Source organism: Zonotrichia albicollis, chromosome 32 (assembly GCF_047830755.1).
Source record: "Zonotrichia albicollis isolate bZonAlb1 chromosome 32, bZonAlb1.hap1, whole genome shotgun sequence".
Classification (NCBI taxonomy): Eukaryota; Metazoa; Chordata; class Aves; order Passeriformes; family Passerellidae; genus Zonotrichia; species Zonotrichia albicollis.
The window spans coordinates 1,705,836-1,732,002 of record NC_133850.1 but is presented as its reverse complement, the minus strand read 5'-3'; the positions used below and the strand labels follow the sequence as shown (position 1 = coordinate 1,732,002).

Sequence of the window (26,167 nt, the reverse complement as noted above, 5' to 3'; positions counted from 1 at the left end):
AAATTGTAGGGAATTTTTAGGGATTTTTTGGGAATTTTTGGGGAAATTATAAGGAATTTTAGGGATTTTTTTTAAGGAATTTTTAGGGATTTTTTTTTTGAATTTTTAGGGATTTTTTAAGGATTTTTGGGGGAAGTGTAGGGATTTTTTAGGGATTTTTTTAGGAATTTTTAGGGATTTTTTTAAGGAAATTTTGGGGGAATTGTAGGGAATTTTTAGGGAATTTTTTAAGAATTTTTGGGGCAATTGTAGGGATTTTTTAGGGATTTTTTTGGGAATTTTTGGGGGAATTGTAGGGAATTTTTAGGGATTTTTTTTTAGGAATTTTTGGGGGAATTGTAGGGAATTTTTAGGGATATTTTTTAGGAATTTTTGGGAAATTTTTTAGGAATTTTTGGGGGTATTGTAGGGAATTTTTAGGGATTTTTTTAAGGAATTTTTAGGGATTTTTTTAGGAATTTTTGGGGGCATTGTAGAGAATTTTTAGGGATTTTTTCAGGAATTTTGGGGGGCATTGCAGGGAATTTTTAGGGACTTTTTTAGGAATTTTTAGGGATTTTTTCAGGAATTTTGGGGGGCATTGCAGGGAATTTTTAGGGATTTTTTTTAAGGAATTTTTGGGGGAATTGTAGGGAATTTTTAGGGATTTTTAGGAATTTTTAGGGATTTTTTTAGGAATTTTTGGGGGAATTGTAGAGAATTTTTAGGGATTTTTTTAAGAATTTTTGGGGCAATTGTAGGGAATTTTTAGGGATTTTTTTAGGAATTTTTTGGGGGAATTGTAGGGAATTTTTAGGGATTTTTTTTAGGAATTTTTAGGGATTTTTTTAGGAATTTTTGAGGGAATTGTAGGGAATTTTTAGGGATTTTTTTTAGGAATTTTTAGGGATTTTTTTAGGATTTTTTTGGGGGAATTGTAGGGAATTTTTAGGGGTTTTTTTTAGGAATTTTTAGGGATTTTTTAAGGATTTTTGGGGGAATTGTAGGGAATTTTTAGGGATTTTTTTAAGGAATTTTTGGAGGAATTTTCAGGAAAGTTTTGAGAATTTCTTGGGATTTTTTTGGCAACTTTCTGAGGGGAATTTTTGGGAGAACTTTCTGGGAGTTTTGGGGGGATTGTTGGGAGAAATTTGAGGAAATTTTTGGGAATTTTCTGGGAATGTTGGGGGAATTTTTTGGGTTTACTTTTAGGAGAGAATTTTGGGAGGATTTTTTTGTTTTTAATTTTTGGGGAACTTTTTGGTAATTTCTTGGGAATTCTGAGGGGGAAACTTTGGGAATTCTCAGGGAACTTTTTGGAATTTTCTGGGAATTTTGAGGAAATCTTTGGGGAATTTTCTGGGGATTTGGGGGGGAATGGTTTTGGTTTGGGGTTTTTTGTTTTTTTTTTTTTAATTTTGGGGGAACTTTTTGGGAACTTCCGGGGAAATTTTGGGGGGAAATTTTGGAAAGTGTTTCAGGAAATTTGGGGGAATTTTTTGGAAAATTTTGGGGGATTTTTTTCAAATTTCTGGGGAATTTTTGGGAAATTTTTCTGGGAATTTTTGGGGAATTTTCTGGGGATTTTTTTGTTTTTGTTTTTCAATTTATGGGGGATTTTCTGGGGATTTTTTTCTTAATTTTTTGGGAATTGGACTGGGGCTGTTTTTTTTTCCTCCTGCCCCAGATCCATGGAATTGATGGAATTTTTGGGGAAAATTTTATGGGAGAATTTTTGGGGGAAATTTTCTGGGATTTTTTGAGAAACTTTTCTGGGAATTTTGAGGGGAATTTTCTGGGGATTTTGGGGGGGATTTTTTAGAAACTTTTGGGGAATTCTCAGGGAACTTTTTGGAACCATTTTGGGGATAATTTCTGGGGAATTTTCTGAGAATTTTGGGGGATTTTTTTAAATTTTTGTGGAATTTTTTGGGAACTTTCTGGGAACTTTGGGGGGGAATTTTGGGAAGCGGTTTGGGATTTTTCAGGGAACTTTTTGGGACCATTTTGGGGATAATTTCTGGGGAATTTTCTGAGAATTTTGGGGGATTTTTTTAAAATTTTTGTGGAATTTTTTGGGAACTTTCTGGGAATGTTTGGGGGGAATTTTGGGAAGCAAATTGAGATTTTTCAGGGAACTTTTTGGGACCATTTTGGGGAGAATTTCTGGGGAATTTTCTGGAATTTTCCCGCTCAGGGATCGGCCAGGAGCATTTCTTCAAGCGCATCGAGGCCGCGCATTGCCTGGCGTGCGACATGCTGATCCCGGCACAGGGCCCGCTGCTGCAGAGACACCTGAGATCGGCTGAGCACAACCGCAGCCGCAGGGTGAGAGCTGGAACTGGGGTTAAACTGGGATAAACTGGGATATAAACTGGGATAAACTGGGGTCAGCTCCTGCAGAGACACCTCAGATCCGCTGAACACAACCGCAGCCGCAGGGTGAGAAACTGGGGTTAAACTGGGATAAACTGGGGTTAGACTGGGATATAAACTGGGGTCAGCTCCTGCAGAGACACCTCAGATCCGCAGAGCACAACCGCAGCCGCAGGGTGAGCAACTGGGATAGACTGGGATAAACTGGGAGAAACTGGGATAAACTGGGGTTAGATGGGTTTATCCCAGGGCCCGCTGCTGCAGAGACACCTGAGATCCGCTGAGCACAACCGCAGCCGCAGGGTAAGCAACTGGGGTTAAATTGGGGTTAAACTGGGTTAAACTGGGGTTAAACTGGGGTTAAACTGGGGTTAGACTGGGGTGAGCTCTTGCAGAGACACCTGAGATCCACAGAGCACAACCGCAGCCGCAGGGTGAGGGAGAAACTGGGGTTAAATTGGGGTTAAACTGGGTTAAACTGGGGTGAGCTCCTGCAGAGACACCTCAGATCTGCAGAGCACAACCACAGCCATAGGGTGAGGGCTGGAACTTGGATAGACTGGGATAAACTGGGATAAACTGGGAGAAACTGGGGTTAGACTGGGGTTAGACTGGCCCTAAACTGGGTTAGACTGGGGTTAGACTGGGTTATCCCAGGGCCCGCTGCTGCAGAGGCACCTGAGGTCTGCTGAGCACAACCGCAGCCGCAGGGTGAGGGAGAAACTGGGTTAAACTGGGAGAAACTGGGGTTAGACTGGGGTTAGATGGGTTATCCCAGGGCCCGCTGCTGCAGAGACACCTGAGATCCGCTGAGCACAACCGCAGCCGCAGGGTGAGAAACTGGGAGAAACTGGGATAGACTGGGAGAAACTGGGGTTAGACTGGGGTCAGCTGCTGCAGAGACACCTGAGATCCGCAGAGCACAACCGCAGCCGCAGGGTGAGGGGAGAAACTGGGAGAAACTGGGGTTAGAATGGGATTAAACTGGGTTAGACTGGGGTTAGACTGGGGTGAGCTCCTGCAGAGACACCTGAGATCGGCTGAGCACAACCGCAGCCGCAGGGTGAGAAACTGGGAGAAACAGGGAGAAACTGGGATAAACTGGGTTAGACTGGGGTTAGATGGGGTTAAACTGGGATAAACTGGGGTTAAACTGGGTTAGACTGGGTTACACTGGGATTAAACTGGGTTAGACTGGGTTAAACAGGGCTTAGACTGCGGTTAGACTGGGTTAGACTGGGGGTTAGACTGGGTTAAACTGGGATATAAACTGGGGTTAGAAACTGGGGTGAGCTCCTGCAGAGACACCTCAGATCCAACGAGCACAACCGCAGCCGCAGGGTGAGCAACTGGGATAGACTGGGAGAAACTGGGATAAACTGGGGGAAACTGGGGTTAGACTGGGGTGAGCTCCTGCAGAGACACCTGAGATTGGCTGAGCACAACCGCAGCCGCAGGGTGAGGGATAAACTGGGAGAAACTGGGATAAACTGGGATATAAACTGGGAGAAACTGGGGTGAGCTGCTGCAGAGACACCTGAGATCTGCTGAGCACAACCGCAGCCGCAGGGTGAGGGAGAAACTGGGGTAAACTGGGAGAAACTGGGGTAAACTGGGGTTAGAATGGGTTAAACTGGCCCTAAACTGGGTTAGACTGGGTTAGACTGGGGTTAGACTGGGGTTAGACTGGGTTATCCCAGGGCCCGCTGCTGCAGAGACACCTGAGATCCGCAGAGCACAACCGCAGCCGCAGGGTGAGAAACTGGGATAGACTGGGTTAGACTGGGGTTAGACTGGGTTAAATTGGCCCTAAACTGGGTTAGACTGGGAGAAACTGGGGTTAGATGGGTTTATCCCAGGGCCCGCTGCTGCAGAGACACCTCAGATCCGCCAAGCACAACCGCAGCCGCAGGGTGAGGGATAAACTGGGATAGACTAGGGTTAGACTGGGGTAAACTGGGATAAACTGGGGTTAGACTGGGGTTAAACTGGGATAAACTGGGGTTAGACTGGGGTTAAACTGGGATAAACTGGGTTAAACTGGGGTTAGATGGGTTTATCCCAGGGCAGCTCCTGCAGAGACACCTGAGATCCGCAGAGCACAACCGCAGCCACAGGGTGAGGGATTAAACTGGGATAAACTGGGATAAACTGGGATAAACTGGGGTTAGATGGGTTAGACTGGGTTAGATGGGTTTATCCCAGGGCTGCTCCTGCAGAGACACCTCAGATCCACAGAGCACAACCGCAGCCATAGGGTGAGGGCTATAACTGGAATTCCCAGAATTCCGGGATTTATCCCAATTTTTCCCACTGGAATTCTCAGAATTCTGGGATTTATCCCAATTTTTCCTACGGGAATTCTCAGAATTCTGGGATTTATCCCAATTTTCCTCTCTGGAATTGCCGGATTTCTGGGATTCATCCCAGTTTTTCCCTCTGGAATTGCCGGATTTCTGGGATTTATCCCAGTTTTTCCCACTGGAATTCTCAGAATTCTGGGATTTATCCCAATTTTCCTCTCTGGAATTCTCAGAATTCCGGGATTTATCCCAATTTTTCCCTCTGGAATTGCCGGATTTCTGGGGTTTTTTTCCCTCTGGAATTGCCGGAATTCTGGGATTTATCCCAATTTTCCTCTCTGGAATTGCTGGATTTCTGGGATTTATCCCAATTTTTCCCTCGGGAATTGCCGGATTTCTGGGGTTTTTTTCCCTCTGGAATTCCCGGATTTCTGGGATTTTTCCCTCTGGAATTCCCGGATTTCTGGGATTTTTCCCAATTTTTCCCTCTGGAATTCCGGGATTTTCCCGTTTTCCCAGCTGGCAGCGGAGCAGTTCAAGAAGACGAGCCTGCACGTGGCCAAGAGCGTCCTGAACAACAAACACATCGTCCGGATGCTGGAGAGATACCTGCAGGTAAATCCTGGGAATTCGGGAATTCCTCACCCTCGGGAATTCTCGGCTTCCTGGGACCCCTTCCCAAAAAAATTCCCACCAAAAAAACCGAAATTACGCAAAAAAAATTCCAAAAAAATCCCCAAAAAAATCAAAATTATATCCCCAAAAATCCCAGAAAAATCCCCCAAAAATCCCAAAAAATTCCACAAAAATCCCACAAAAATTCCCCAAAATATTCCCCCCAAAAATCAAAATTGTATCCCCAAAAATCCCAGAAAAATTCCACAAAAAACCAAAAACACCCAAAGAAAATTTCCAAAAAATTCCCCCCAAAAAAATCTCCACAAAACCTCCTCCAAAAAAAAAAAATCCCCAAAAATTTTTAAAAAAATCCAAGAAATATCCCCCAAAAAATCCTCAAAAATTCCTCAAATATTTAAAGAAAAAAAATCCCAAAAAGTCCCACAAAAACGCCGCAGAAAATTTCCTAAAAATTTCCTAAAAATTTCCCTGAACAACAAACACATCGTCCGGATGCTGGAGAGATACCTGCAGGTAAATCCTGGGAAATTGGGAATTCCTCACCCTCGGGAATTCTCGGCTTCCCGGGACCCCTTCCCAAAAAAATTCCCACCAAAAAAACCGAAATTACGCCAAAAAAATTCCAAAAAAATCCCCCCAAAATTCCCCAAAAAATCAAAATTATGTCCCAAAAATTCCCAGAAAAATCCCAAAAAATCCCACAAAAATTCCCCAAAACATTCCCCCAAAAAATCAAAATTATATCCCCAAAAATCCCACAAAATCCCCAAAAAATTCCACAAAAATCCCGCAAAAATTCCCCAAAATATTCCCCCCAAAAATCAAAATTGTATCCCCAAAAATCCCAGAAAAATTCCACAAAAAACCAAAAACACCCAAAGAAAATTCCCAAAAAATTCCCCAAAAAATTAAAAAAAAAAATCCAAAAAATATCCCCCAAAAAATCCTTTAAAAATTCCCCAAATATTTAAAAAAATAAAATCCCAAAAAGTCCCACAAAAATGCCGCAGAAAATTTCCCAAAAATTTCCCTTTTTCGTCAGGATGCTGGAGAAATCCCTGCAGGTAAATCCTGGGAAATTGGGAATTCTCTGTGCCCAGGGATCCTTCCCAAAAAAATTCCCAAAAAATTCCACAAAAATCCCCCAAAAACTCAAAAAAAAAATCCCCAAAAACCTCAAAAAAAATCCCGCAAAAATTCCCAAAAAAATCTCAAAACCCACAAAAATCTTCCCCCCAAAAAATTAAAAATATACTCAAAAAATGTCAAAAAAATTCCACAAAAATTCCCAAAAACATCCCCGAAAAATCCCAAAAATTCACTGAAAAAATTCCCCAAATTCCCAAAAAAGTCCCTCCAAAATTCCCCAAAAATCCCACAAAAAAATCCCAGAAATATCCAAAAAATTCCCACAAAAACCAACAAAAAAAAAATCAAAAAAAATCCCCCCAAATTCCCAAAAACTTCCCCAAAGATAAAAAAAAAAATCCCCCAAAATTCCCACAAAAAATCCAAAAAAACTCCCCCTGAAAAATCTCCACAAAAATCTCCCTCAAAAAAATTGCCAAAAAAAAAAAAAAAACCCAAAAATGTAAAAAAAAATCCCACAAAAGATTCCCAAAAACATCCCCAAAAAATCACAAAAATTCACTGAAAAAATCCCCCCAAATTCCCAAAAAAGTCACCCCAAAATTCCCCAAAAATCCCACAAAAATCCCTGAAAAAATCCACAAAAAATTCCACAAAAAAACCCCAAAAACTCCAAAAAAATCCCCAAAAAAACTCCAAAAAATCCCGCAAAAATTCCCAAAAAAAGCTCAAAAGCCCCTCCAAAAATTCCCAAAAAATTCCCTGAGAATCCTCCCAAAAATTCCTAAAAAATTTCCCCAAAATATTCCCTAAAAATTCAATTTTCCCCTTTTTTTATGTTTTATTGTTCCATTTTTGAGAGGTTTTTTTGGTCTTTTTCTTTGTGAATTTTGCCAGATTTGGGAAATTTTTTTACCCTTTTTTTTTCACTTTTCTGGGATTTCAGCATTCCCAGAGTCCAATCCCAAAAAAATCCGGAATTTTTCCCATTTTTTCCTGATTTCTTCACCCCCTCTTCCTTTTTTCGTCCTTTTTCCAGGGATTTTGCCACTTTAGGGCTTTTTGGGGGAATTTTTCCCAATTTTTTTAGGAAATTTTTTCCCAATTTTTGGAGAGAGATTTTTTCCCAAATTTTTTGGAGGAATTTTTTCCCAAGTTTTTGGGGGCATTTTTCCCAACTTTTGGATGGATTTTTTCCCAGTTTTTTGGGAATTTCTTTCTCGATTTTTGGGGGATTTTTTCCCATTTTTTGGGGAATTTTTCCCAATATTTTGGGGGGAATTTTTCCCAATTTTTGGATGGATTTTTTCCCAGTTTTTTGGGATTTTTTTTTCCATTTTTAAGGGAAATTTTTCCCTATATTTTGGGAAATTTTCCCCCAATTTTTTGGGTGAACTTCTCCCAGTTTTTTGGGGATTTTTTTCCCAATTTTTTGGGGAATTTTCCCTCAATTTTTTTGAGATTTTTTCCCAATTTTTTGGGGATTTTTTCTCAGTTTTGGGGGGAATTTTTTCCCAATTTTTAAGAGAATTTTTTCTTTTTTTTTTAAGTTTTTTTTTGAGATTTTTTTTCCCCATTTTTTGGGGAATTTTTCCCCAATTTTTGGGGGAAAATTTTCCCCAATTTTTTAAGGCATTTTTTTCCCAATTTTTTGGGAATTTTTTCCCTTTTTTTTTCCCCTCTTTTGCATTAAAGCAAAAATTCCCTTTGGACCCATTCAGGAATTTTAGGAATTTTTGGAAATTTCAAAGAATTTTGGGAATTTTGAGCAGCTCCAGCCCCAAATCCCCATCCCAGGACTCCAAACACCCCTAAAATTCCCCAAAATCCCCCAAAATTTGAATTTTTCCCCCTTGGGACACCGGAAGTGGGGGCGGGGCCGGGAATTCCGGGATTTTCCGGAACGTTCCGGGCAGGATCGGCCGCGGCATCGGAGGCGCCTCCGGAGGATTCCCGGCGGGAGAAGCTCCGAGATCCCAAAAAAATCCCAAAAAAAATCCCAAAAATTCCTCCCCGATCCCAAAAGTTTGGGGTCAACCCAGGCTGGGAAAAGTTGGAAAAACGGGAAAAAAAGGGAAAAAAGTGGGAAAAGCGATGCCTGTGCTTCTGGGTCTGGGAAAATGGGATTTGCAGGTGGAAAAATGGGAATTTGGATCCCAAAAATTGGGAATTTGGATCCCAAAAACCGGGAATGTGGATCCCAAAATATTGGGATTGTGGATCCCAAAAATTGGGAATGTGGATCCCAAAATACTGGGATTTTGGATCCCAGGAAGATGGACCTCAGGTCCAGGGAAAAATGGGAATTTGCATCCCAAAATTGGGATTTTGCATCCCAAAAAATGGACTTTGGATCATGGGAAGATGGACCAGGAGTCCTGGGAAAAGGATCAATTTTGGATCCCAGAAAATGGGATTTGCAGCCGGAAAAACGGGAATTTGGACCCCAAAAAAACCTGGGAATGTGGATCCTGAAAAATGGGAATTTGGATCCTGGGAAGACGGACCTCAGGTCCTGGGAAAAATGGGATTTTGGATCCCCAAAAAAATGGGATTTGGATCCCAGAAAAACGGGAATTTTGATCCCAAAAAATGGGATTTGGATCCCAAAAAATGGGATTTGGATCCCAAAAAATGGACTTTGGATCCTGGGAAGACGGACCTCAGGTCCAGGGAATAATGGGATTTTGGATCCCAAAAAAATGGGATTTGGATCCCAAGAAGAACCTGGAAAAGTGACCTTAAACACTGGGAAAAGGGACGTTGGATCCCAGGAAAAACGGGAATTTGGATCATGGGAAGACGGACCTGGAGTCCAGGGGAAATGGGATTTGGATCCCAAAAATGGGATTTAGGTCCCAAAAAATGGGATTTGGATCCCAAAAATGGGATTTGGATCCCAAAAAAAGGACGCTGGATCCCAAGAAGAGCAACTTTGGATCCTGGGGAAAAAAGGACCGTGGGTCCTGGGAAAATGGGATTCGGATCCCAGGAAAAAGGGATTTGGATCCCAAAAAATGGGATTTGGATCCCAAAAAATGGGATTTGGATCCCAAAAAAAGGGACTTTGGAGTCCAAGGAAAATGGATTTTAGATCCTGGGAAGACGGACCTGGAGTCCTGGGAAAAATGGGATTTTGGATCCCGGAAAATGGGAGTTGGATCCCGAAAAATGGGATTTGGATCCTGGGAAAAATGGGAGTTGGATCCCAGGAAAAGAAGGGATTTTGCATCCGAAGGAAAAAGGACTTTGGATCCTGGGAAAACGGACCTGGAGTCCTGGGAAAATGGGATTTGTATCCCTAAAAAAGGGACTTTGGAGTCCAAGGAAAAAGGACTTTGGATCCTGGGAGAAATGGGATTTGGATCCCAAGAAGAGACCCCAAATCCTGGGAAAAAGGGAGCTGGATCCCAGGAAAAATGGGATTGTGGATCCCGGAAAAATGGGATTTTGGATCCCAGGAAAAATGGGATTTTGGATCCCAGGAAAAATGGGATTTTGGATCCCAGGAAAAGAACCGTGAATCCTGGGAAAATTGGATCTGGATCCCAGGAAAAATGGGATTTTGGATCCCGGGAAAAACGGGATTTTGGATCCCAAAAATGGGATTTTGGATCCCAGGAAAAATGGGATTGTGGATCCCGGGAAGACGGACCTCAGGTCCAGGGGAAAAGGGACCTGGATCCCAGGAAAAATGGGATTTTGGATCCCGGAAAAATGGGATTTTGGACCCAGGAAAAAATGGGATTTGGATCCCAAAAAAGGGATTTGGACCCCCAGAAGAGGAACACTGGATTCCGGGATGAAGGGACACCGGATGCCAGGAAAAGAAGGTACGTTGGATCCTGGGGAAAATGGGAATTTTGATCCCAAAAAATGGGATTTGGATCCCAAAAAATGGGATTTTGCATCCCAAAAAATGGACTTTGGATCCTGGGAAGACGGACCTCAGGTCCTGGGAAAAATGGGATTTTGGATCCCCAAAAAAATGGGATTTTGGATCCCAAGAAGAACCTGGAAAAGTGACCTTAAATCCTGGGAAAAGGGACGGTGGATCCCAGGAAAAACGGGATTTTGGATCATGGGAAGACGGACCTTGGGTCCAGGGAAAATGGGATTTAGGTCCCAAAAATGGGATTTGGATCCCAAAAAAATGGGATTTGGATCCCAAAAAATGGGATTTGGATCCCAAGAAGAACCTGGAAAAGTGACCTTAAATCCTGGGAAAGGGACGTTGGATCCCAGGAAAAACGGGATTTTGGATCATGGGAAGACGGACCTGGAGTCCTGGGAAAATGGGATTTGAGTCCCTAAAAATGGGATTTAGATCCCAAAAATGGGAATTTGGATCCCAAGAAGAGGGAGCTTGGACCCTGGGAGAAAAAGGACATTGAGTCCTGGGAAAATGGGATTTGGATCCCAGAAAAAAATGGGATTTGGATCCCAAAAATGGGATTTGGATCCCAAAAATGGGATTTGGATCCCAAAAAAAGGGACTTTGGAGTCCAAGGAAAAAGGATTTTGGATCCTGGGAAGATGGACCTGGAGTCCTGGGAAAATGGGATTTGGATCCCGGAAATGGGACTTTGGATCCCAAAGAAAAAGGACTTTGGATCCTGGGAGAAATGGGATTTGGATCCCAAGAAGAGACCCCAAATCCTGGGAAAAGGGAGCTGGATCCCAGGAAAAATGGGATTTTGGATCCCAAAAATGGGATTTTGGATCCCGAAAAATGGGATTGTGGATGCTGGGAAAAATGGGATTTGGATCCCAAAAATGGGATTTGGATCCCAGGAAAAATGGGATTTTGGATCCCGGAAAAATGGGATTTTGGATCCCAAAAAAGGGATTTGGACCCCCAGAAGAGGAACACTGGATTCTGGGATGAAGGGACACCGGATGCCAGGAAAAGAAGGTACGTTGGATCCTGGGGAAAATGGGAATTTTGCATCCCAAAAAATGGGATTTGGATCCCAAAAAATGGACTTTGGATCTTGGGAAGACGGACCTCAGGTCCTGGGAAAAATGGGATTTTGGATCCCAAAAAATGGGAGTTGGATCCCAAGAAGAAGCTGGAAAAGTGACCTTAAATCCTGGGAAAGGGGACGTTGGATCCCAGGAAAAACGGGATTTTGGATCATGGGAAGACGGACCTGGAGTCCAGGGAAAATGGGATTTGGATCCCAAAAATGGGATTTTGGATCCCAAAAAAATGGGATTTTGGAGTCCAAGAAGAGGGAGCTTTGACCCTGGGAGAAAAAGGACGTTGAGTCCTGGGAAAATGGGATTTTGGATCCCCAAAAAAATGGGATTTGGATCCCAAAAATGGGATTTGGATCCCAAAAATGGGATTTGGATCCCAAAAAAAGGGACTTTGGAGTCCAAGGAAAATGGATTTTGGATCCTGGGAAGACGGACCTGGAGTCCTGGGAAAATGGGATTTTGGATCCCTAAAAATGGGACTTTGGAGTCCAAAGAAAAAGGACTTTGGATCCTGGGAGAAATGGGATTTGGATCCCAAGAAGAGACCCCAAATTCTGGGAAAAGGGAGCTGGATCCCAGGGAAAATGGGATTGTGGATCCCGGGAAAAATGGGATTTTGGATCCCAGGAAAAATGGGATTGTGGATCCCAGGAAAAGAAGGGATTTTGGATCCCAAAAATGGGATTTGGATCCCAGGAAAAATGGGATTTTGGATCCCAGGAAAAGGACCGGGAATCCTGGGAAAAAGGGACCTGGATCCCAGGAAAAATGGGATTTTGGATCCCAAAAATGGGATTTTGGATCCCAGGAAAAATGGGATTTTGGATCCCAAAAATGGGATTTGGATCCCCAGAAGAGGAACACTGGATTCTGGGATGAAGGGACACCGGATGCCAGGAAAAGAAGGTACGTTGGATCCTGGGGAAAATGGGAATTTTGATCCCAAAAAATGGGATTTGGATCCCAAAAAATGGACTTTGGATCCTGGGAAGACGGACCTCAGGTCCTGGGGAAAATGGGATTTGGATCCCAAAAAATGGGATTTGGATCCCAAGAAGAACCTGGAAAAGTGACCTTAAATCCTGGGCAAAGGGACGTTGGATCCCAGGAAAAACAGGATTTTGGATCCTGGGAAGACGGACCTGGAGTCCGGGGAAAATGGGATTTTGGATCCCAAAAAATGGGATTCTGGATCCCAGGAAGATGAATCTCAGGTCCAGGGGAAAATGGGATTTGCATCCCAGAAAAAGGACCTTGGATACTGGGAAAAGGGACCTGGATCCCAGGAAAAATGGGATTTGGATCCTGGGAAAAAAAGGGATTTTTCATCCCAAGAAGAGGAAGGTTGGACTCCAGGATAAAGGGACACTGATGCCAGGAAAAGAAGGGATGTTGGATCCTGGGGAAATGGGATTTGGATCCCAAAAAATGGGATTTGGATCCTGGGGAAAGGGACCTGGAATGCCGGGAAAAATTGGGATTTGGATCCTGGCAAGACGGACCTCAGGTCCAGGGAAAAATGGGATTTGGATCCCAAAAAATGGGATTTTGGAGTCCAAGGAAAAAGGACTTTGGATCCTGGGAATACGGACCTGGATCCCAGGAAAAAAAGGGATTTTGGATCATGGGAACACGGACCTCAGGTCCAGGGGGAAATGGGATTTGGATCCCAGGAAAAGGACTCTGGATCCTGGGAAAACAGACCTGGAGTCCTGGGAAAATGGGATTTGAATCCCTAAAAAAGAGACTTTGGAGTGCAACGAAAAAGGACTTTGGATCCCAAAAGAAGGGATTTGGATCCCCAAAAATGGGATTTGGATCCCAAGAAGAGGAACACTGGATTCCAGGATAAAGGGACACTGGATCCTGGGAAAATGGGATTTGGATCCCAAAAAATGGGATTTCGATCCTGGGGAAAGGGACCTGGAATCCCGGGAAAAATTGGGATTTGGATCCTGGGAAAACAGAACCTCAGGTCCAGGGAAAAATGGCATTTGGATCCCAAAAAATTGGATTTTGGAGTCCAAGGAAAAAGGACTTTGGATCCCAAAAAATGGGACTGGGATCCCAAAAAATGGGATTTGGATCCTGGGAAAAAGAGACTTTGGAGTCCAAGGAAAAAAGGATTTTGGATCCTGGGAAAATAGACCTTGGATCCCAGAAAAAGGACCTGGAATCCTTGGAAAAGGGACCGGGAGCCCTGGGAGAGAAAGGACGTTGAGTCCTGGGAAAATGGGATTTGGATCCCAGGAAAAAAATGGGATTTGGATCCCAAAAAAAGGGATTTTGGAGTCCAAGGAGAAAGAACTTTGGATCTGGGAATACGGACCTGGAGTCCTGGGAGAAATGGGATTTTGGATCCCAATAATTGGGATTTTGGATCCCCAAAAATGGGATTTTGGATCCTGGGAAAATGGGATTTGGATCCCTGGAAACGCCGCCTTAAGTCCTGGGAAAAATGGGATTTTGGATCCCAAAAGAAAGGATTTGGGATGCCAGGAAGATGGAGCTTGGATCCTGGGAAAATTGGGATTTGGATCCCAGGAAAAGAAAGGACCTTGGATCCCAAAACTGGGATTTGGATCCCAAGAAAAAGGAACGTTGGATCCTGGGAAAAAGGGACTTTGGATCCCAGGAAAAACGGGATTTTGGATCCTGGGAAAAGGAGAGATTCTGGGTCCCAAAAAAGGGATTTTGGACCCTGAAAAGATGAAATTTGGATCTCAAAAGAAGAGACTTTGGATCCTGGAAAAGCAGGGGCTTGGATCCCAAAAAATGGGATTTTGGATCCCAAAAAATGGGATTTTGGATCCCAGGAAAAGCAGGGACATTGAGCCTGGAACTGATTGTGTGGGATGGGATCATTCCCATTTTCCCAGTTTGGGATGGGATCATTATCCCAGTTTGGAACAGGATCATTCCCATTTTCCCAGTTATTCTCAGTAATTCCCAGTATTCCCATTTTCCCAGCTAATCCCACTATCCCAGTAATTCCCATTTTTCCAATAATTCTCATTATCCCAGTAATTCCCATTATCCCAGACCAGTAATTCCCAGTATCCCGGTTATTCCAAATAATTCCCATTATCCCACTAATTCCCAGTATTCCTATTATCCCACACCAGTAATTCCCAATAATCCCTTTACACCAGTAATTCCCATTTTCCCAATAATTCCCAGTATTCCCAGTAATTCCTATTATCCCACACCAGTAATTCCCATTTTTTCCAATAATTCCCATTATCCTAATAATTCCCAGTATTCCAGACCAGTAATTCCCACTAATTCCCATTATCCCAGTAATTCTCATTATCTCAATAATTCCCACTAATTCCCAGTATTCCCATTATTCCAGACCAGTAATTCCCAGTAATTCCCATTATCCCAATAATTCCCACTATCCCAGACCAGTAATTCCTGATAATCCCTTTATAGTAATTCCCAGTAATTCCCATTATCCCAATAATTCCCACTATCCCAGACCAGTAATTCCTGATAATCCCTTTATCCCAGTAATTCCCATTTTCCCAATCATTCTCATTATCCCAGTAATTCCCATGCTCTCAGACCAGTTATTCCAAATAATTCCCAATATTCTCAGTATTCCCATTATCCCACGCCAGTAATTCCCAGGAATTCTCATTATCCCAGCTAATCCCACTATCCCAGGAATTCCTCTTATCCCAATAATTCCCAGTATTCCCAGTAATTCCCATTATCCCAGACCAGTAATTCCCATTTTTCCAATAATTCTCATTATTCCAATAATTCCCAGTATTCCACACCAGTCATTCCCATTAATTCCCATTATCCCAATAATTCTATAATAATTATATAATTTTATAATAATTATATAATTCCCAGTATTCCTATTATCCCAGACCAGTCATTCCCAGTAATTCCCATTATCCCAATAATTCCCACTATCCCAGACCAGTAATTCCTGATAATCCCTTTATCCCAGTAATTCCCATTTTCCCAATCATTCTCATTATCCCAGTAATTCCCATGATTTCAGACCAGTTATTCCAAATAATTCTCAATATTCTCAGTATTCCCATTATCCCAGACCAGTAATTCCCAATAATCCTTTACACCAGTAATTCCCATTTTTCCAATAATTCTCATTATCCCAGTAATTCCCATTATTCCAGACCAGTCATTCCCACTAATTCCCGTTATCCCAGTCATTCCCATTATCCCAGTAATTCCCATTATCCCAATAATTCCCATTTTTTCAGTAATTCCCATTATCTCAGACCAGTAATTCCCATTATCCCAATAATTCCCATTATCCCAGTAATTCCCATTATCCCAATAGTTCCCATTATCCCACGCCAGTAATTCCCATTATCCCAATAATTCCCATTATCCCAATAATTCCCATTTTTTCCATAATTCCCATTATCCCAGACCAATAATTCCCATTATCCCAGTAATTCCCAGTATTCCCAGTAATTCCCAGTATTCCCAGTCATTCCCATTATCCCAGACCAGTAATTCCCATTTTTCCAATAATTCTCATTATCCCAGTAATTCCCATTATTCCAGACCAGTAATTCCCACTATCCCAGCAATTCCCAGTATCCCACACCAGTATTCCCCAATTTTTCATTTTCTCCCTCATTTTCCCCTGGTTTCACTCAAATTTCCCATTTTTTTTTCACCCTGATTTTCCCTTTTTCCCCAAATTTTCCATGGGGTTTTTCCCCCTCAATTTGCCATGGTTGTTTCCCCATTTTCCCCAATTTCCAATGGGGTTTTTCCCCATTTTTCCATGGTTTTTTTCCCCACCAGTTTTCTCTGTTTCTCCCCTATTTTCCATGGTTTTCCCTCCAAGTTTCCCTCTGTTCCCCCCAAATTTCAATGTTTTCTCCCCCCATTTTTCCCCAAATTTTCCCTCCAGATTTCCATGGTTTTTCCCCCCAAATTTTCAATATTTTCCCCCCCAATTTCCCTTGTTCCCCCGCCAAATTTCCATTATTTTTTCCCAAATTTCCCTGGTTTTCCCCCCAGTTTTCCCCCAAATTTCCATTGTTTTTCCCCCAATTTTCCCCCCAAATTTTCAATATTTTTCCCCCCAAATTCCCTTGTCCCCCCCCCAAAATTTCCATTATTTTTTTTTCCCCCAATTTTCCCATTTCCCCCCATTTTTACCCCCAATTTTCCCTTGTTTTTCCCTCCATTTTCCATAGATTTTCCCCCCAAATTTCCCTGATTTTCACTAATTTCCATTTTTTTCCCCCAAAATTCCCATTTTCCCCCATTTTTACCCAAATTTCCCTGGTTTTCCCCCCAATTTTCCCTTTCTTACCCCCATTTCCCCCCAGATTTCCATTGTTTTTCCCCCCAAATTTTCAATATTTTCCCCCCTCAAATTTCCATTCTTTTTTCCCCCAATTTTCCCATTTTCCCCCATTTTTCCCCCCAATTTTCCCTTTCTTACCCCCATTTTCCCCCAAATTTCCATTGTTTTTCCCCCAATTTTCCATAGATTTTCCTCCCAAATTTCCCTGATTTCCTCCCTGATTTTCGCTAATTTCCATTTTTTCCCCAATTTCCCCCAAAATTCCCAATTTCCCCCCAAAATTCCCATTATTTTTCCCCCTGCAGGGTGAAGATCCCTTCACGGAAGAGCCCCAGGACGGCCCCAAAAGTGCAGAAATTCCGGAAAATTCCACGGAAAATTCCCAAATTCCCCAGGACGGCCCCAAATCCCAGGAATTCCTCAGGGCCCCCGGGCCCCTCCTGGTGCCCCCGTTCCTGGAGGAGCCCGAAATTCCCGAAAATCCCCAAAATTCCCAGGAAAATTCCCAAAATTCCCAGGAAAATTCCCAAGAAAATCCCCAGGAAAATCCCAAAAATTCCCAAGAAAATTCCCAAGAAAATCCCAAAAATTCCCAGGAAAATTCCCAAGAAAATCCCAAAAATCCCCAGGAAAATCCCCAAGAAAATCCCAAAAATCCCCAGGAAAATCCCCAAGAAAATCCCAAAAATTCCCAAGAAAATTCCCAAGAAAATCCCCAGGAAAATCTCAAAAATTCCCAAGAAAATTCCCAAGAAAATCCCAAAAATTCCCAGGAAAATTCCCAAGAAAATCCCAAAAACTCCGAAGAAAATTCCCCAAAATCCCAGGAATTTGGGATTTCCCCCCAAAACCAAACTGAGGAGGAAAATCTGGAAAAAATTCCAGAAAAAATTCCAGAAAAAATTCCAGAAAAAGAGGAAAAAACCTCGGAAAAGGAGGAGGAGAAAACCTTGGAAGAGCCCTGAGAATTCCAGGTGAGAATTCCATTAAAAAAAAATTTGGATTTTTCCAGGGTTTTTCCACCCTGGAATTGGAATTTTGGGGAGAATTCTTGGAAAATTCATTAAAATTTAAAATTTTTTTAAAATTTTTCCCATTTTTTTTCTCCTTTTCCAGGATGAAGAAGCCACAAAAGAGGAAAAATTCCTGAATTTTCCCATTCTTGAGGAATTCTCTGCTGGAATTTGGGGCAATTTTTAGCGAAATAAAGCCCCAAAAATGGGAAAAAATAAAAAGTTGGAAGTTTGGAAAAATTCCTGACGATATTTTTCATTTTTTCCCCCAAAATTCTTCAATTTAATAACGATTTATTCCCAAAAAATGGAATTTTTTAGCCTTTAATTTTTATTTTTTTCATTCCCAGGGAGGATTTGGGAATCTCCCATTCCAAGGGGGATTTTGGGGAGAAATTCCTGAATTTTTTTTACCCCAAAATTTCCCTTTTTTTAGCAGAATTTAAGGCTCCACCTCAGTGATTTTAATCCTTTTTTTTTTTTCCATAAAAATTCCCAAAAAAATCCAGGAATTCTTTGTGAATTCAGAGCTGGAATTTTAAATAAATCCCTGATTTTTGGTTTCATCAAAATTCCATTTTGTTATCCCAAAAATTGATGGGAATTCAGCAAAAAAATTGGAATTTTGGGGGATTTTTTTTTAAATTGAGCTGGAATTTTTTTCTGGAATTGGAATTTTTAATAAATCCCTGATTTTTGGTTTCATCAAAATTCCATTTTGTTATCCCAAAAATTAATGGGAATTCACCAAAAAAAATTGGAATTTTGGGAGATTTTTTTTTTTTTTTAATTGAGCTGGAATTTTTTCTGGAATTGGAATTTTTAATAAATCCTTGATTTTTGGTTTCATCAAAATTCCATTTTTTTAATCCCAAAAATTGATGGGAATTGACAAAAAAAATTGGAATTTTGAATAAATCCCTGATTTTTGGTTTCATCAAAATTCCATTTTTTTAATCCCAAAAATTGATGGGAATTCACCAAAAAAATTGGAATTTTTTTTTTAATTAAGCTTGAATTTTTTCTGGAATTGGAATTTCCTGGGGGGGGGGGGTGGGATGGGGACCCCAAAACCCCCCAAAATTTACCCAAAATATTCTAAAATTGTCCTTGGGACCCCCAAATTGTCCCCAAAAATGTCCCTGGGACCCTTCAAATGTCCCCAGGACCCCCCAAAATCCCCCCCAGATTTGTCTCCAGGACCCCCAAAATGTCCCCAAAACCCCCCAAAATGTCCCCAAATTTCTCCCCAGGACCCCCAAAATTGTCCCCAGGGTCCTCAAAAGGTTCCCAAAATGTCCCTGGGACCCCCAAAATCCTCCCAAAAATGTCCCAGGACCCCTCAAATGTCCCCAAATTGTCCTTGGGACCCCTTTAAAATGTCCCCAAAATGCCCCAAAATGTCCCCAAAGTGTCCCTGGGACCCCCAAAATGTCCCCAAATTGTCCCTGGGACCCCCAAAAATGTCCCCAAATTGTCCTTGGGACCCCTTTAAAATGTCCCCAGGATCCCCAAAATGCCCCAAAATGTCCCCAAAGTGTCCCTGGGACCCCCAAAATGTCCCCAGACACCCAAAATGTCCCCAGGACCCCCCAAAAATGTTCCTGTGACCCCTCAAATGTCCCCAAAATGTCCCCAGGACCCCCCTGTGATCCCCCCACTCAAATTTATTGTCCCCAAGACCCCCCCCAAAATGTCTCTAAAATGGGACCTTCCAAAATAACCCCAAATTGTTCTTGGGGTCCCCAGAATGTCCCCAGGACCCCTCAAAATGTCCCCAAATTGTCCTTGGCACCCCTCAAATGTCCCCAGAACGTCCCTGGGACCCCCAAGGACCCTCCCAAAATGTCCCCAAAACCCCCAAGGACGCCCTCAGGACGCCCCCCCATTCCCGGTGTGCCCCCAAAATGTCCCCAGAGAACCCAAAATGTCCCCAAAGACCCCCCAGGGACCCTCAAAGTGTCCCCAAGTTCCCCCCGGTGTCACCTGGGACCCCCCAAAGTGTCCCCAAGACCCCCCCCCCAAAATGTCTCTAAAATGGGACCCCCCCAAAATGTCCCCAAATTGTTCTTGGCACCCCTAAAATGTCCCCAGAACGTCCCTGGGACCCCCAAAATCCTCCCAAAAATGTCCCCAAGACCCCCAAAAATGTCCCAGAACCCCTCAAATGTCCCCAAATTGTCCTTGGGACCCCTTTAAAATGTTCCCAAAATGCCCCAAAATGTCCCCAAAGTGTCCCTGGGACCCCCAAAATGTCCCCAAGACCCCCCCCAGAATGTCCCCAGACACCCAAAATGTCCCCAGGACCCCCCAAAATGTTCCTGTGACCCCTCAAATGTCCCCAGGACCCCTCTGTGATCCCCCCACTCAAATTTATTGTCCCCAAGACCCCCCCCAAATGTCCCCAAAGACCCCCCAGGGACACCTCAAATGTCCCCAATCCCCTCTGGGGTCACCCAGGACCCCCCAAAATGTCCCCAAGGACCCCCAAAGTGTCCCCAAGACCCCCCCCCCAAAATGTCTCTAAAATGGGACCCCCCCAAAATGTCCCCAGGACCCCCCAAAATGTCCCCAAAGACCCCCCAGGGACCCTCAAAGTGTCCCCAAGCTCCCCCTGGTGTCACCCGGGACCCCCCAAAATGTCCCCAAGGACCCCCCTGGGACCTCCCCCGTTTCCGGTGTCCCCCCCAGGACCCCCCAAAATGTCCCCAAAGTGTCGCCAGGACCCCCCCCAAAATGTTCCTGTGACCCCTCAAATGTCTCCAAAGACCCCCCTGGGACCCCCCCCCATTCCCGATATCCCCCCCAGAGTGTCCCCAAATCCCCCCGGTGTCACTCAGGACCCCCCAAAATGACCCCAAAGACCCCCCCGGTGAACCCAAACCCCCCAAAATGTCCCCAAGACCCTCCCGGTGTCACCCGGGACCCCCTCCCCTCTATTCCCGGTGTCCCCCCAAATGTCCCCAGGACCCTCCCGGTGTCCCCCATGGCCCTCCCGGTACCCTCGGGACCCCTCAATGTCCCCTCCCGGTGTTCTCTTCACCCTCCCGGTGACCCTCCCCCAATTCCCGGTGCCCCCTCCCCATTCCCGGTCCCCTCCCGGTGCCCCCCCCCCGCTGTCCCTTCCTCCTCCCGGTGTCCTCCCCCCCTCCCCCTCCCCGTTATCCCATTCCCGGTGTCCCCTCCCGGTATCCCCCCCTCCCGTTCCCTCCCGTGACGTCACGCGGCGGGGCCGGCGGCGGTGGGCGTGTCCCGGTTGCGCCGTGACGTCACGCGCAGCGCGGTGAGGTCAGTGCGGCGCCGCTGCCGGACCCGCTGCCCCTCGGTGCCCGCGGCCCCCCCCGCCCCCTCCCCTCCCTCCTCCTCCTCCTCCTCCGCCCCCGCCGCCGCCCCCGGCCCGCCGGGAGGGAGGGAGGGCGGCCCAGCCCGGCCCGGCCCGGCTCGGCCCCCCTCAGGTAAGAGCGGGGCCGCGGCGGGAGCGCCGGGAGGGCCGGGCCGGGCCGGGCCGGGGGAGGCGGCGGCGCTGAGGGGGAAGCGGGAGGACGGAGCGGGGACACCGGGTGGGCTTCATGGGGGTGCCGCGATTCACCAACGCCGCTTACGTCGCCCCGCCGGCGTAACCCGCATTGCGTAATGCGGCCGCTGCGTCAGGGCGGCTACGCCAACGGCGTAAGCTGCGGCGCGGGCCCCGCCGCTGCGCCAACGCCGTAAAGGCGGGGGCGCCGCTGGCGCAAGCGCCGGGCGCGCTTCCCGCTCCGCCGTGCCTGCCGCTCTCTCCGCCGCCTCCCGGTGCGCCCGGCGGGCGATCCGCGGCCTGTCCGCCCTCACGGGGCGGCGCTGGGGCTCCGGGGGCCGCGGGGGTCGCGGCGGAGCGCCCTCCGCCCTGCGCCGCCGGGGTTACGCCGTTTGCGTAGGGCGCGGGGCGGGGCGGGCGGGGCCGCGCTACGCCGTTTGCGTAAGCGCCGTTCAGCGCCGCCCTACGCCGTTTGCGTACGAGCTGCCCTGCGCGGCGTTACGCCGTTTGCGTAGCGCCGGGCGTGCGCGGCGCGGGCGGGGCCGCCTTACGCCGTTGGCGTAGCGCGGGGCGGGGCCGGCGCGCGGGGGGCACTTCCTGCCGCCGCCATTTTGTCGCGGACCGGGAGGAAGCGGCGGCGGCTCCTGCGCGGCGGCAGCGCCGGCCCGGCCCGGCCCGGCCCGCGGTGAGTGAGCCCCGGGACGGCGCCGGCAGCGCCCGCCACGCCGGACTGGGCCGGGCACGGCAGCGCTGCTGCGGCGGAGCGAGCCCGCCCCCGTTAGGCCCAGCCCGCCCCCGTTAGGCCCAGGCCGCTCCCGCCCCGCGGGGCCGCCCCCGCCCGCTCCGTGAGGGGAGGACGCGCTGAGGGCGGCCCGGGGCGGAGGGGACTCGGCGGGCACAGCCCTGCGGCCTGTCCCGGGCCGGTTTGGAGCGTTCCCGGTGCGGTTTTGCGGAATTGCCGCGGTTTGGGGCGGGTGTGGGGAACGGTGACGTTGGAGCGCTCGGAGCTGGGAGCGCGGCGGCGCCTGAGGGGAGCGCGGGGAGCACGGAGGGGACACCGGGGCATGAGGGGACACCGGGACATGAGGGGACACCCGGAGTTTGGGGGGACACCGGGACATGAGGGGGATACCGGCAATTTGAGGGGACACCGGGGCCTGAGGGGAGACATCGGGAGCTCGGGTTGGGAACGGGACACTGAGGGGATTTTTGGGATATGAATGGGACACTGAGGGAATTCTTGGGTGTTCTGGGGTGTGAAGGGAGCACTGAGGGGATTTTGGGGATGGGGAGTGAACACTGAGGGGATTCACGGATGTTTTCTGATGGGAATGAGACACTGAGGGCATTCGTGGATGTTTGGAGGTGAAGAGTGAACGCTGAGGGAAATCCTGGAAGTTTTGGGGTGGGAAGAGGACGCTGAAGGGATTCATGGTTTATTTGGGATGAGGAGTGAACTCTGAGGGGATTCCCGGCATTTTTGGGATGGGAGTGAAACACTGAGAGAATTCGTGGATATTTTGGGATGAGGAGTGAACTCTGAGGGAAATTCTGGATGTTTTGGGGTGAGAATGGAACACTGAGGGAATTGCAGGGTTTTCTAGGATAGGAAGGGGTCAGTGAGGGAATTCCTGGATGCTTTGGGATGAGGAGTGAACCCTGAGGGAATTCCCGGTTTATTTGGGATGAGGAGGGAGCACTGAGGGGATTCCTGGGTTTTATAGGATGCGAATGGGACACTGAGGGAATTCCTGGTTTTTTTGGGGTATAGCAATGAAACACTGAGGGAAGTCCTGTTGTTTTTGGGGTGAGATGCGAGCACTGAGCGAATTCCCATTTTCCTTGGGATGGGAATGGGACACTGAGGGAATTCCCAGATGTTTTGCAGTAGGAATTGGGAGCCCGGGGGTGTCTCAGGGATTTTGGGATTGGAATTTGGCGCCTGAGGGAATTCTCGTTTGTTTTGGGATGAGGAGTGAACACTGAGGGAATTCCCAGTTTATTTGGGATGGGGATGGGACACTGAGGGAATTCTTGTGGTTTTGGGGGATGAGTAGTGAATTCTGAGGGAATTCTCTGGATGTTTTGGGATGGGAGTGGAGCACTGAAGGAATTCCTGGATGTTTTGCAGTAGGAATTGGGAGCCCGGGGGTGTCTCAGGGATTTGGGCATTGGAATTTGGTGCCTGAGGGAATTCTCGTTTGTTTTGGGATGGGAATTGGACACTGAGGGAATTCCCAGTTTATTTGAGATGGGGATGGGACACTGAGGAAATTCTTGTGGTTTTGGGGGATGAGTAGTGAATTCTGAGGGAATTCTCGTTTGTTTTGGGATGGGAATGGGATACTGAGGCAATTCCTGGGTGTTTTGGGGATGAGAATTGGGAGCCTGAGGTAATTCTTGGGTTTTACAGGATGGGAATGGAACACTGAGGGGATTGCTGGGTTTTATAGGATGGGAAAAGGACACTGAGGGAATTCCTGGATGTTTTGGGATGGGAAGAGGACACTGAGGGAATTCCTGGATGTTTTGGGATGGGGAGTGAAACTCTGAGGGTGTTCCTGGATGTTTTTGGGTAGCAAGGGAATTCCTGGTCTGTGTGGGGTGAGGAGTGAGCGCTGAGGGAAATTTGGGATTTTTGGGACGCAAAGGGGCCAGTGAGGGAATTCCTGGATGTGTTGGGGTAATGGGGAGTCCCTGAGATCGTTCTTGGGATTTTAGGGATGGGAATTGGGATGCTGAGGGAGCTCCTGGGTTTTCTAGGATGGGAATGGGGCACTGAGGGAATTCCTGGGTTTTTTTTGGGATAGCAATGAAACGCTGAGGGAAGTCCTGTTGTGTTTGGGGTGAGATGTGAGCACTGAGCGAATTCCCATTTTCCTTGGGATGGGAATGGAGCACTGAAGGAATTCCTGGATGTTTTGGGATGGGAATGGGACACTGAGGGAATTCCCAGATGTTTTGCAGTAGGAATTGGGATCCCGGGGGTGTCTCAGGGATTTTGGCATTGGAATTTGGCGCCTGAGGGAATTCCCGTTTGTTTTGGGATGGGAATGGGACACTGAGGGAATTCTTGGGTTTTGCAGGATGGGAGTGGAACACTGAGGGAATTGCTGGGTTTTATAGGATGGGAAGAGGACACTGAGGGAATTCCTGGATGTTTTGGGATGGGGAGTGAAACTCTGAGGGTGTTCCTGGATGTTTTTGGGTAGCAAGGGAATTCCTGGTTTGTGTGGGGTGAGGAGTGAGCGCTGAGGGAAATTTGGGATTTTTGGGACGCAGAGGGGCCAGTGAGGGAATTCCTGGATGTGTTGGGGTAATGGGGAGTCCCTGAGATCATTCTTGGGATTTTAGGGATGGGAATTGGGATGCTGAGGGAGCTCCTGGGTTTTCTAGGATGGGAATGGGGCACTGAGGGAATTCCCAGATGTTTTGCAGTAGGAATTGGGATCCTGGGGGTGTCTCAGGGATTTTGGCATTGGAATTTGGCGCCTGAGGGAATTCTCGTTTGATCTGGGATGGGAATGGGATACCGAGGGAATTCCTGGATGTTTTGGGATGAGGAGTGAACCCTGAGGGAATTCCTGGTTGTTTTGGGATGAGCAGTGAACACTGAGGGAATTCCCATTTTTTTGGGGTGGGAATGGGGCACTGAGGGAATTCCTGGTTTATTTGGGATGAGGAGGGAACACTGAGGGAATTGCTGGGTTTTATAGGATGGGAAGAGGACACTGAGGGGATTCCTGGTTTATTTGGGATGAGCAGTGAACGTTGAGGGGATTCTTGGATATTTTGGGGATGGAAATGAAACACTGAGGGGATTTCTGGATGTTTTGGGGTGACAGGGAGTCACTGAAAATATTCCTGAGTGTTTTGGGCTGGGAACTGGGAGCCTGAGGGAATTCCTGGATGGTTTGGGATGGGAATGGAATAATGAGAGAATTCCTCTTTGTTTTGGGAGGGGAACGGGACTCTGAGGGAATTCTTGGATGCTCTGGGATGAGGACGGAACCCTGAGGGAGTTCTTGGGTTTTATAGGATGGGAAGGGGGCACTGAGGCAATTCCTGAATGTTTTGGGATGGAAATGAAACACTGAGGGGATTCCTGAATGTTTTAGGATGGGAATTGGGAGCCTGAGGGAATTCCTGCGTGTTTTGGGGTGGGAATGGAACTCTGAGGGGATTCATGAATGTTTTATGATGGGAATGGGGCACTGAGAGAATTCCTGGATGCTTTGGGATGAGGAGTGAACCCTGAGGGAATTCCCGGTTTATTTGGGATGAGGAGGGAGCACTGAGGGAAATCTTGGGTTTTATAGGGTGGGAAGGGGACACTGAGAGAATTCCTGAATGTTTTGGGATGGAAACGAAACACTGAGGGGATTCCTGAATGTTTTAGGGTTGGAATTGGGAACCTGAGGGAATTCCTGGGTGTTTTGGGGTGGGAATGGAACAGAGGGAATTCCCGGTTTTTTGGGAATGAGCAGTGAACACTGAGGGAATTCCTGGATGTTTTGGGGTGGGAATGGAACACTCAGGGTATTCCTGGATGTTTTGGGGTGGGAAGGGGACACTGGGGGGGATTGTCAGGATTTTTGGGATGAGGAGGGAACACTGAGGGAATTCCTGGATGTTTTGGGTTGATAGGGAGTCACCGAAAATATTCCTGAGTGTTTTGGGCTGGGAAGCGGGAGCCTGAGGGAATTCCTGGATGGTTTGGGATGAGGATGGGGCACTGAGAATTCCTGGGTGTTTTGGGATTGGAATGGGGCATTGAGGGAATTGTTGGGATTTTTGGGATAGGAATGAAACACTGAGGGAATTCTTGGTTTGTCTGGGATGGGAATGGGACACTGAGGGAATTCTTGGATGTGTTTTGATGGGAATGGGACACTGAGGGAATTCCTGGATGCTTTGGGATGAGGAGGGAGCACTTAGGGAATTGCCAGTTTATTTGGGATGA

At 46.4% G+C, this 26,167-nt stretch overlaps 2 protein-coding genes across 9 annotated transcripts in view; both read left to right on the top strand.

The window, feature by feature from the left end:
- Positions 1-17,876, top strand: part of AKAP8 (A-kinase anchoring protein 8) — a 46,238-nt gene extending 28,362 nt beyond the window's left edge. Inside the window, exons 11-14 of the mRNA XM_074530273.1 lie at positions 2,177-2,307; positions 5,178-5,810; positions 16,983-17,651; positions 17,794-17,876. Coding sequence (XP_074386374.1) covers positions 2,177-2,307; positions 5,178-5,810; positions 16,983-17,642 — 1,424 coding nt within the window. The 3' untranslated portion in view covers positions 17,643-17,651; positions 17,794-17,876. The remainder of the gene's footprint in view (positions 1-2,176; positions 2,308-5,177; positions 5,811-16,982; positions 17,652-17,793) is intronic.
- A 3,055-nt stretch (positions 17,877-20,931) lies between these two features.
- Positions 20,932-26,167, top strand: part of BRD4 (bromodomain containing 4) — a 92,915-nt gene continuing 87,679 nt past the window's right edge. For 2 of the 8 annotated variants that reach the window (XM_074530207.1, XM_074530208.1), the window contains exon 1: positions 21,665-21,889. The gene's annotated coding sequence lies outside the window, so the exon portion shown is untranslated. Of the gene's footprint in view, positions 21,146-21,660; positions 21,890-21,968; positions 22,144-26,167 lie in introns of those variants that run through there. The other 6 variants (XM_074530202.1, XM_074530206.1, XM_074530203.1 and 3 more) reach the window with 5 other exon arrangements.